The sequence below is a fragment of the Pituophis catenifer genome, unplaced genomic scaffold (assembly GCF_029215685.1).
Source record: "Pituophis catenifer annectens isolate HBS135680 unplaced genomic scaffold, rPitCat1.0.hap2 SCAF_8, whole genome shotgun sequence".
In the NCBI taxonomy this organism is placed as follows: domain Eukaryota; kingdom Metazoa; phylum Chordata; class Lepidosauria; order Squamata; family Colubridae; genus Pituophis; species Pituophis catenifer.
In genome coordinates, this window is record NW_027256888.1 from 66,722,281 (window position 1) to 66,734,299 (window position 12,019).

At 37.5% G+C, this 12,019-nt stretch overlaps 1 protein-coding gene across 1 annotated transcript in view; it reads right to left on the reverse strand.

The window, feature by feature from the left end:
- GRID2 (glutamate ionotropic receptor delta type subunit 2) overlaps positions 1 to 12,019 on the reverse strand; it is a 1,156,109-nt gene that overhangs the window by 165,975 nt on the left and 978,115 nt on the right. Inside the window, exon 13 of the mRNA XM_070948519.1 lies at positions 74 to 269. Coding sequence (XP_070804620.1) covers positions 74 to 269 — 196 coding nt within the window. The remainder of the gene's footprint in view (positions 1 to 73; positions 270 to 12,019) is intronic.

Consider the following 12,019-nt stretch of genomic DNA (forward strand, 5'->3'; position numbering starts at 1 on the left):
CTTTGTAAAACAAATCCATTAATCCCAAGGATTTTTCTAATGATCAAGAAAAAGGTTGGGCTATCGACTTTACCTTATGAATGCCGATCTGGGATTCTTGCACGTTGTTCTCAGACCCGTTACTTCGGTTAATCATCTGCCACAACTTCGAATACATGCTGTTCTTCTCAAAAGGATTCATCCCTTTCACCCGTACATGTTCATAGACTGCAGAATCCAAAACGGTGCCGTAAGGAATATCTGTCTGCCGGGAGAGATCTTGAAGAGACCTTAAATATTAGAGAAGACAAGAAACACAAGATATTTTTGATTCCACATTTCCAGGCTATTGGCAAGCAAAGGACAGCACGTATGACAACAGCTCTTAAGGCATTTTGATTTTGTTTTTATATGATTCTTAAAAGTCAAAGCAAGGCTAGGAGAATTGTCTTTATGTTTTAAGACACAAGGGAAAGAACAGAGCTACAGGGTAAGAGAGAGAAAAGAAAGGATTGGATTTTTCTTTTTTTTTTAAAAAAAAAAAAAAGAGAGAGACCTACACAAATCAGGGCAGGTCAGCTTCTTTTAAAGAGCAACACAGAAGGAAAAGTTCAATATTATTTATTTCATTCATATCCCACTTTTGAGATTTAAGGAACGTGCCATTCCCAAAGTGACTCACCATTGCAGTATTTTTAAAAAATGGAAATGGTAATTGACAGTTTAAAACCTAGCATCATCCAAAAGAAAACCAACAAAAGAAAAGAGCAAGGGCAAAAATTGATTGGTTTCATTTATCTGTCCAATTTATATGACACCTTTCCATCAGACAGCCCTCAAGATGTCAAGCAATAACCAGAAGTAGGAATCATACCATTATCATCTATTTGATTTAGCCACTGGACACCAAAGTAAAAGCACTCCTCTAGCACTAATAAATCACATCTCTACAAAGATTGTTTATATCATAAACACAGCAAACCATTTCTAAAGTTACTTTTCTTACATTAAAGTGCTAAAAGGGACAAAGCATCAATAAACAGGGCAAAACCAAACTTTAGTATCTCTATAGTCAGAAGAATTAGCTGGAGAAACATGTGAAAAATCACCATACTACAGATACATAGGAATTATGAGTCTGCTTTCTGTGGGTCAACCTACTGATTCAATTATTTCAGCTTATCTACACTAATAATGCATGCTTCCCGCCTTTCTCCATTGGCTGGAGACCCCCTTGTTAACAAACAGGCAGCAAATCCCTGGATACAACTGTAGTTGTCAAGAGCTGTCTCCAAGGCAGCTTTTTTTGCTGCTGCTGCTTCTGCCAGCAAAGCAGCAGCGACAGCAACAACGATTTGATGTAGTAAAATATTAGAAATATTAGTGAATAACTGAAGAAAGAAACAGCCTTCGGTAATAAAAAGGAACGAAATAACGACAAAAATATATTTTTCTTGGGTGAAGTAAATGAGAACTCGGATCTTTGAGTGATCAAACAAGACAATAATCTTCACTGTCAATAAGACAATAAATTCACTGTCCAGAATTTATAATTGACATGTACAGCTTGCTAAAGTGAACATATAGATAGTCCTTGACTTATAACAGTTCATTTAGTGACCGTTCAAAGTTACAATGGCACTGAAAAAAAAAGATTTATGACTGTTTTTCACAGTTTTAAGACCTTTGGAACAACCCCGTGATCTTATGATCAAAATTCAGATGCTTGGCAACTGGTTCATACTTATGACCATTGCTGTGATTATCTTTTGCAAGCTTCTGACAATGGGCAATGGGCAAGCCAGATTCACTTAACAACCATAACTTAACAACTGCAGTGATTCACTTAACAATTGTGGCTAGAAAGGTCATAAAAGGGGGCAAAGCTGACTTAACAAATGTCTCACTTAACAACCAAAATTTTGGGCCTAGTTGTGGTCTTAAGTCAAGGACTAGCTATAATCAGTTGTCTGCTCCAGCTACTGGTGGAGAGCAGATAAATCAGTGAACAATTAGTACATCAAGTTTTAGTATGGCCTGGTCACTGCAAGATAATTGTGTTATGCTGAATTTACAGATTTATAGATTAACAGAGTTGGAAGGGACCTTGTAGGTCATCTAGTCCAACCTGCCACCTAAGCAGGAGACCCTACACCATTTCTAACAAATGGCAGTCCAATTTCTTCTTGAAAGTCTCAAGTGATGAAGTTCCCACAACTTCCGAAGGAATTGGTTGATTGTTCTCACTGTCATAAAATCACTCCTTATTTCTAGGTTGAATATCTCCTTGTTCAGTTTCCATCCATTGCTTCTTGTCTTCGGATGTTTTGGAAAACAGGTTGATTCCCTCTTCTCTATGGCAGCCCCACAAATATTGGAAGACTGCTATCGTGTCTCCCCTGGTCCTTCTTAAACATACTTAAGCTTAAACATGATTCATTTGTTATTAGTGGTAGTCATCTCTTGCAGTTAATCAGCTCATGAAGTATCTGATGTCATATGTAATGGGAACCAGAGAAAATCTAATAGTAAATTTGGTCTTAACAGGGTAATCACTATCTTCCTCTATAGAAAAGTTGATTTTAACATGGTAATCACTGTCTTCCTCTATAGAAAGGCCATGGAAAGGAAACAATAGTGAAATAAGCATCTTCTCAAATGTTGATAGTGAGAACAATGGTAAATTATAATTGTTTGTCTTTTCTTGTCAGAAATTAGATCTTTGCAACCAAGGAACACAAACCAGCTCTTGCATGTTATCAGCAATTATCACAATGAATGGTTTTGAAATAAAAGGTGAGAAAGAAAAGGAAAGAAGTTACAGAAGGCTACCATTTGTTAATGTGTTCTAATCAAAGAATACAAGCTATTTTTTTTTTAATAAAACAACTCTTTGAATACCCATTAGAAGTGGTACTGTTATACCTGGGACACAAAACAAAGAAAGCTTAGAAAATAAATATCCGCAGACCTTTCTGATAAATTTAGTATCATTTTATTTCTCAGCCCAACTCACTTCACAGGGATATTGTTGTGGGGAAAATAGAAAGAGGCAAATATATAATGCATGTTTGCTGCCTTGAGTTACTTACGAAGTAATAAAGCCCTGGATAAAAACCTAATAAATAAATAAAATAAAAATGCATGTAATATATTATTAAATCTCTGCATATTCAATGAAAAGTGGAACTGCACTTGTTTAAGTAAAACTACATATTTTCACGGATACAAATTTTAAGCACAGATGGTAGTAAATATACTGTATAGTCTAGGTATTCAGCATCTTAAAATCTTTAATCTGAGCTCTCTCAAAAATAACTATCAAACTGGATTTTTAAAGGACAGAATTGGAAAATTATTTGCTACCTGAGCAATGTCTGTCTGTCTGTCTGTCTGCCTACCTACCTATTATCTATCTATCTATCTATCTATCTATCTATCTATCTATCTATCTATCTATCTATCTATCTTTATATACATATATAATATATACATACATACACACAAATTGTGTATAAGTGCACTGTACATCCCTCAAAGATGTGAGAGACAGGTTTGCAAGGTAGTCTCTACATTAACGTTTCTTAACAATAATTTTGGAAAGCTTAAAATATGTGGACTTCAACCCCAGAATTCCAAAGTTGCCAAGATTGAGAAACATTGCTCTAAATGAGACAGTTTGTCATAAATGGAATAGTGCAAGCATGTATTTTGGGCTGTACTTGTGCTTGTCGCATACTGGTCAATCTAGTCAAAATTGATACTGTTCTTATCATTAGAAAAAAAAAAGGTTGTATTTGCATGGGTATGATTTTTGGCTAGTAACCTCTATATTACAGTATTATATTAAAGTACTATATGAAAGCCTTGATTGATTAAAGCCATGATGACCATTGGGGCATAGACAATATTTATGTGAAATAGGCTGTGGGTCAAAGTGTGTGTGAAAGGATGATTGCTGTAAAATAACAGAACAAGAGAAATATACTGCCAAAAGTGTATAAGGAGAAATAGTTGAAAAGACTGAAGAAGCTACTTGGATAAGCAGTTAAAAGTTTCAAACCAAAAAGAAAAGAAGACCAGTGGCCATGACTCAATTTCCAGACAGTTGCAAAGGGTCTGGAAATTGAGTCATGGCAACTGGTCTTCTTTTCTTATACAAAAGCAAAAACAAAACCGAGGGACTATTATGATTAAAAAACTGAGAAAAAATGCAGAATATGTTGGGGAGAAATTAAAAAAAAAATCTTTAATTGGGCAAACAGAAGCATCCAGTAGAATCTGATTAAAAACAAAAATGATGCAATCATTTGAAATAGGGTTGAAATGAGAAGAACAATTGGAAGAACAATTAGTGATAGAGTTTTATTTAAATGAATGCTGTCGATGTTAGTGTGCAAGAAAAAATATGAACAGGAAGCCATCGGACTGTGAAGATTTTGAAAAAAGGTTGCAGTTGCGGATGGTTTAATTTGAAAAAAGTTGAAATGCTTGTAGAGATATTGTGCAATTCATTCAAATATGTGTGAATCTGTACTGGATGATTGGAAGAATGAAGAAGGGGAAGGTAGTGAATGCAAAAACTTGTCAAGCCATTTGTTTGTTAAATGTACCTGGGAAGATATTTGTCAGAAGTCTGATCAAAAAGGGACAATGAACAAAATTTGGGAATTTGATGTAGTTTTATCCTGGAAAGATGACAATGGTAACCCACACCCTTTGTTTTGGCTGGAAAGGGTAGCGAGTCATGAGGCAACCAACACCAACAAGTTCTAGCTTCTGGGCTGAGTACCAAACAAAAGACGAGTAGTGGGACAAAATTTTCTCACCAAAATGTGTTGAGTACCAAATTCAATGAGTTTCAAAGCAGTCAAATACCAAGATATGACGTTGTGAAAAGTAAGGGATGACATTGCTTTCATAGTCAAAAAGACATAATGACAACAGCAGAATGCAGTTAAGTGACCAAATAACATCTCTTCCATTTTGTGGGCAACCTTTTAATATGATGATTAGCCATGTTTATGCTCCAACCATTGATGCAGAAAAAGAGAAGGTTGACAGGTTTTATGATCCTTCTTTATGATCCCCCTTATGAACTTCAGTTCAATCTGAAGTTGCCAGAATACGCAAGCAAAATGCCAAAGTTGGAAATAAGAAGGAGAATGTAATTAGACTGTATGGCCAAGGCAAGTGAAGTGATGTAGGAGAATAACTTATCAGCATCTGCCAACTTCTTCACAGCTAATACAATCGTCCAACAACCAAAATGATGCCAATATACAAGGACATCGCTAGATAAAGCACAAAGGCATCAAGCTGGTAGAAGGAGATGGAAGAGCTCGGTTGTAACAACAAAAATAATCCCACGGGTTGAATGTGGAACAGATCGCAAAGTGCTAATGTGCAAGTTCCATATCAAGCTAAAGCTGAAGAACAAAGACAGCTGGTTTCCACAATATGCTCTTGAGCATATATTCACACAATTTTCAAGGAGAACATCAAGAATCACTTTGAAGTCTTGAACATTATTGTTAGGGAGCCAGGGGAACTGTAGAATGAATTCAAAGAATGAATGTGAAAAGAGACTGCCAAAATTTTAAGAAACAGAAGAAAACAAACTGGATGTCCAAACAGATGGTGAGAATTGCCAAGATTAGAAAAGCCAAAGCCAAGGACAAAAACCACAGCAAGAAACTTATCAAAGAATTAGAGAGAGATGCACAGACAGAAAAGAGACCAGAAGAAGTATTATGATATCTATAAAGATACCTAAGATGGGATCAGACATAGAAAATAAATCAAGCCAGCCAAAAGGCCTCTGAACTCAGAAAAGCTTCAATTTGGCATTATCGATGGGAAGGCTACAGAAAGGAAATTTGTCCAGCTAACAAAAACAGGAAAAGATTCTAATCAAACTATACTGGCAAATATGGAGAATGAGACTAGGGCCAATAGATGGACAGGTATACCAATCGGCATACCGGTATCAATGAGAGAAGATTTAACAGAATGTGCAAATTTATCACATGTATCCTTAATTTCACATGGAAGCAAAACTCTAATCTACATTGGTGATCCTAAACATCGGTGATCTTAAATATCAGCGATGTAGATTAGAGCTTTGGATGGAAAGGAAAATGAATCTGGTTTTAGAAAAGGCTGAGAAACAAGAGATGTTATTGCTGATTCACACCGATAATTGAGAAAGCCAAAGGCCTTTGATTGTGTCAAGCTGTGGAATGTCATTAAGAAATTTTGGGCTTAGACAATTTAGAACTACGCAGCCTTCGGTCTGACCTAAGCATAGTACATAAAATTATCTGCTACCATGTCCTACCTGTCAATGACTACTTCAGCTTCAGCCACAACAACACACGAGCACACAATAGATAAAAACTTAAGGTAAACCGCTCCAAACTCGATTGCAGAAAATACGACTTCAGCAACAGAGTGGTCAATGCCTGGAATGCACTACCTGACTCTGTGGTTTTTTCCCCAACCCCCACAACTTTAACCTTAGACTGTCTACTGTTGACCTCACCCCATTCCTAAGAGGTCTGTAAGGGGTGTGCATAAGTGCACCAGCGTGCTTAACGTCCCTGTCCTAATGTCCCCTTTTATTCGTAACCATCTCATGTATTCATTATCATGTTTATACTTTTATCGGTAATCTTATATATGCTTGACAAATAAATTAAATTAAATTAAATAAATAAATAAATTAAATAAATAAATAAATAAAGACAAACATCCCTTTTAGTGGATTGTTAAAAATGTCAAAATTCAGAGAAATGGCAAAACTGACCTGTTTGGTCAAAGGAAAAAAAAAACAGCATTTTTTTTCTTTTAAAGTCTGGAGATCTTTTTGCTGAAAGAAGAAAGAAATGATATGCTGATATTTGGATCTGAAGATTAAGCAATACGTGGATTAAATGGGTGTGTGTGTGAAGGGAATTGTATAACATATAATTGTATATATAACTGTATATAATGTATAACAGCCATGGGGGAACAGTGGTTAGAATGCAGTACTGCAGGCTACTTCTGCTGACTGCCGGCTGCCAGCAGTTGGGCAGTTCAATTCTCACCGGCTCAAGGTTGGCTCAGCCTTCCATCCTTCCGAGGTCGGTAAAATGAGGACCTAGATTGTTGGGGGCAATATGCTGACTTTGTAAACTACTTAGAGAGGGCTGTAAAGCACTGTGAAGTGGTATATAAGTCTAAATGCTATTGCTATTTAGGAAAAAGGATAATAAGATTTAATTATCTGTTGTAAAGAAAGTTGGAAGTGATTTATTTATTAACTCTAGTTTATTTTTCATCACTTGTCTCTTTCTTTCTTTCTTTCCTTCTTTCTTTCCTTCTTTCCTTCCTGCTTTCCTTCTTTCTTTCCCTTTCTTTCTTTCGTTCTTTCTTTTTATTTCTTTTGCTTGCTTGCTTGTTTGCCTGCTTGTTTGCCTGCCTGCCTGCCTGCCTGCCTGCCTGCCTGCCAGCCGTTCAGAAATTCATGGCAGAATCTCACATTGTAGGAGAGAAATAAAGGCCTTTGAAAAGATAATCTGATGCTTTGCTGTGTCTATTCCTACAATTACAATCAGTCAGGCAATACCTTACCATGTGGTACTATATGGAAGCAAAAATTGAACTTTGAAGAAGCTGAAAGAATGTTAATGCTCTGGAACTGTGATGGTGGAAAATACCCTAAATAGCTAAAAAAAATAGACAAATGAAGCACAGAGTAATCCAGAATCCCCACTTGGAATCCAAATGACTTGGCTCGAATTATGTAGCATATTTTGTGATATATATATAATGTGAAGACCTGGTGCCTATGAAAAGCAGACAATACTGGGAAAGATAGAAAGGGAGGAAAAAAATTAAGATCACCTGCAAGCTGGACTAATTCAACTACAATGATGATAATAGGTGCATGGTTGGAGACATGAAGTTCTAGGTTGGAAACAGGTTCTCCTAAAGAAGGTTTATTTATTTATTTTTATTTATTTATTTATTTAATCAAATTTATATAGTCATGAAAAGTTTACACTGAAGTAATGACACATAATTGATCAACCAATCAATCAAAACATGAATAAAAAATGAAATGCAAATGGTTCAGGATTGAGCATGGAATAAGATTATTTAATGTATGGATAGATTAAGGAGAGCTTTCAGTGACAGTCAATGGGTGTAGGTCAGAGGTGGGTTTCAGCAGGTTCTGACCAGTTCTGGAGAAGCAGTAGCGGAAATTTTGAGTAGTTTGGAGAACCGGTAAATACCACCTCTGAGTGGCTCCCCCCACATCTATTCTCTGCCTCCCAAGTCTTATTTGATCAGGAGGAAATGGGGATTTTGCAGTATCCTTCCCCTGGAGTGGGGAGGGAATGGAGATTTTATAGTATCCTTCCCCTGGAGTGGGGTAGGAATGGAGATTTTACGGTATCCTTCCGCTGCTACGCCCACCAAGCCACATCCACCAAGCCATGCCACGTCCACCAAGCCACGCCCACAGAACCGGTAGTAAAAATTTTTGAAACCCACCACTGGTGTAGGTTGAAGATGTGAATGTATGCATTCACCTGTTTGCTAATGGTGCTGTGTTGTTAGCTGAACACCTGAATGATTTCCAATGAATGTTAGATAAGCTGTATATTGCATAATGCAATAAAGAGTATGGTTCTGAAAATTAATGTATCCACAACCAAGGTAGCTATATTTGATGGGGGGAAATGCAATAAATAATAGTAAGTTATATATAAATCATGCCAAAAAAATAATAAGCAGGTGAATTTTTGTATTCTGTTAGAATGTTTACCAAATACGGGAAAATTGATAGAAAATGTTAAAATGAAAATGCTGGTAGAAAAATTATGGATGGTATAGTATGCGGTCTGCTGAAACTAATCTAAAATTGTTGTTTATAAGGAGATGCTTGCATCCAATTGTTTATATGCAGAGAATGTTGCACATGTTAGGAAAAAAGGTAAAAGTCACCATGAATGAATGCTGATTGAAAGTGGTCTGAATACAAAAACGAGAGGCATATATTGAGGTGGTTTGATTCTATAGATGTAAGGAACAGGGGATCACATTTTTAAAACCAACATAAGAAATGGTTGAATGGGGTTGATAATGTTCCTAAAATAGAGAGGTAGAGTGTCTATGGAAATTCTCAGTCATCCAGGTCATGGTTGTCCCAAAGGTGCTTTTTTCAAGAGGCAACTGGACTTTCTTGTGAGTGGTTGGGTGACCTAGAGGTGGAGCTCCCACCTCCCAATCAGGAGGCTGTGAGTTTGATCCTAGATTAGAGGCAGATATTTCTCTCTCTGGGCACAATGAGAATATATCTACTGAACAAAACTCTGCATTGGTGACAGGAAGGGCATCTGGCCATTAAACACTCTGCTAGCTCCATTCAGTTGCCCCGACTCCACCCTGCAAAGGATTACGGGATCATTAAAAGATGATGATGAACTGGACTTTGTTTTTCTTTGAAGACGTTTCGGTTCTCATACAAGCTTCAGCTCTCCTGCGGAAAGCATAGCTCCAACTTTTCAATGACTCAGGTAAATCCTGAGGACACAGGTAAAGCTCTAAGTGGCCTCAATGACTCTCTAAAAGGATGCAAATGACCAGCTGTCTGCAAGGAATATAAATCCTCCCATTCCCCACCATCCAATCAGAGCTGAAAAAGCTTCTTGGATGAGAAGTGAAACGTCTTCAAAGAAAAACCAGAAAGTCCAGTTGTCTCTTGAAAAAAAGCATCTTTAGTGAGGTAGAGATTTAAAGATCAAAAAGTATGAAACAATGCATGGAGCAGATGGAAAGAAGGATGATTGCAAGTTGAGAAAGATATAAAGAAGCATACCAAATTTGGATGTGTGTAAGAGATAGAAATACATTTTATTTTATTTATATTTTAAGCTATATTTTCTTACCCCATTCCTTTAATTTACTTGAATTATCTTTGCTTACTCCTTTGGATAACATAGAAATTGAATAGTGTGCTGCATACGTGTGCATCCCTGGTGAGTTTCAAATTTTTTTACTACCAGTTCTGTGGTGTGGCTTGGTGGGTGTGGCATGGCTTGGTGGGCGTGACTTGGTAGGTGTGGCGGGGAAGGATACTGTAAAATCTCCATTCCCACTCCACTCCAGGGGAAGGTTACTGCAAAATCCCCATTTCCTCCCAATCAGCTGGGGGAATTGTGAGGCAGAGAATAGATGGGGGAGGGGCCAGAGAATTTTTACTATCGGTTCTCCGAACTACTCAAAATTTCCACTACTGGTTCTCCAGAACTGGTCAGAACCTGCTGGAACCCACCTCTAGTGTGCATTGAAGTTCAAACTGAAATAAAAATAAAATTCCTGCATTCTGCAGTAAATCCATCAATCCAAAATATATTGTGGGAAGATATTTCATGTGTGGAGTGAGTCCCGTCACCTTAATACCCTACCTCACCCATGAACAGAAAGGGGTTTCAATATTTCAGCCTCAAACAGTGCATAAAATAGCCAAGTTTTCTTTTAATCTATCTTTTCATGAGCTTTATATTATTTATATACCCAAATAACAGAGAGGGAACATGCTGTGCTGCGTATATTTTCATAGAAAGATTTCATTTTAATAAATAGGAACTTTCTGAACCTTTTGTTCATTTGGTAGTCCTCTAGCTTCTTCATCTTATTCTCACAGCTTCTCTTCCAACCCCTAGTGTTTTCTTCCTTTCTTTTTTTCATCAGCACATGCACATTAGAGCCTTTATACATATATGGAATTCTGAAATACCACCAGCTTCAAATCAATTTTCAGGCTGAAAGTCTGCAGACCTGACATATTTCCCTTTATTTACCCATCCTTATGGACCACTTAGGCAGGCCTTCCTTTTTTTAATGACATTCATTAGACTTTCTGAAGAACTCCTCCAATCTAACAGCTAGGAGCCATTAAGAATTTGCTGGCACAAATTAGCTTTATGCCAAGTGCACAAATCTCGCTGATGACACTTAAGGGCAGATAAAAGGGATGGGATGTTTAGAGTCTTTTGCAAAGCCAACGGAAAATTATTTTAAAAAATGCACACATAGGAGATTGCAGAACCTGAACTGAAATGTAGGAAACGGCCCCTCCAATCTTTCAGATAAGTTCAACTACAAAAACTCAGCTTGCTGGAAGATAACACAGGTTGTAGGTCCAGGATTTCTGGAAGAAACAAATTGGGGATAGCTATTTTGCCATCTTCTACAGTCATAAAATTACTATTTTGAGTTATAGAAGTATACTTCTATAGAATCCAATAAATCCTATAGAAAAATAGGATTTCATTGCAATCCAACAACAGGTGAGCCACTCATTTCCTGCCATTGTGGTGTTGTATGTCATTTTAAGGTTCCTGAAGGAAGTGCATAAGATAAACACAAAAATTGACTTGCTGGGCTAAGCTGTGCCCAGTAGTATCTCCTTATCTCTCTTTTGAGACTCACACACTGGTTTTACAGTCATTGAACAGTCAATTCTATCATTTATAACCAGGACGTCAACTGTACTGTTTCTAAACACGTATGTTTAGTTTTGGGCACTAAGGTTAATATGCATTTAGTATATAATATGTATTTAATATGCATTTAGTATTACCCCTTTCCCTTAAGTGGGTGGGAGAGTGTGGAGTTTATAACCTATTGCAGGGGTGTCAAACTTGATTTCATTGAGGGCTGCATCAGGGTTATATTGGACCTTGGGGTCCGGGGTGGGCGTGGCTGGGATGGGCGTGGCCAGCTCAACGTCACTCATATTGGGGGCACCTATGGTGGCCCAAACATTCTGCCAGTGAAAACAGGGTCCTGAGCTCTGTTTTTGGCTATGACGACCTCTTGCAACCCTCTGCCAGTGAAAACAGAGCTCACTGGTAGAGGGTTGCAGCAAAAAAAGAGCTCGAGAGAAAATGGCAGTGCCTTTGCCATTTTCGCTGGCAAAGGCACTGCAGGCTGGTCCAGGCTGGTCCTGCAGGCCAAATCTAAGCACTCCATGGGCCGGATC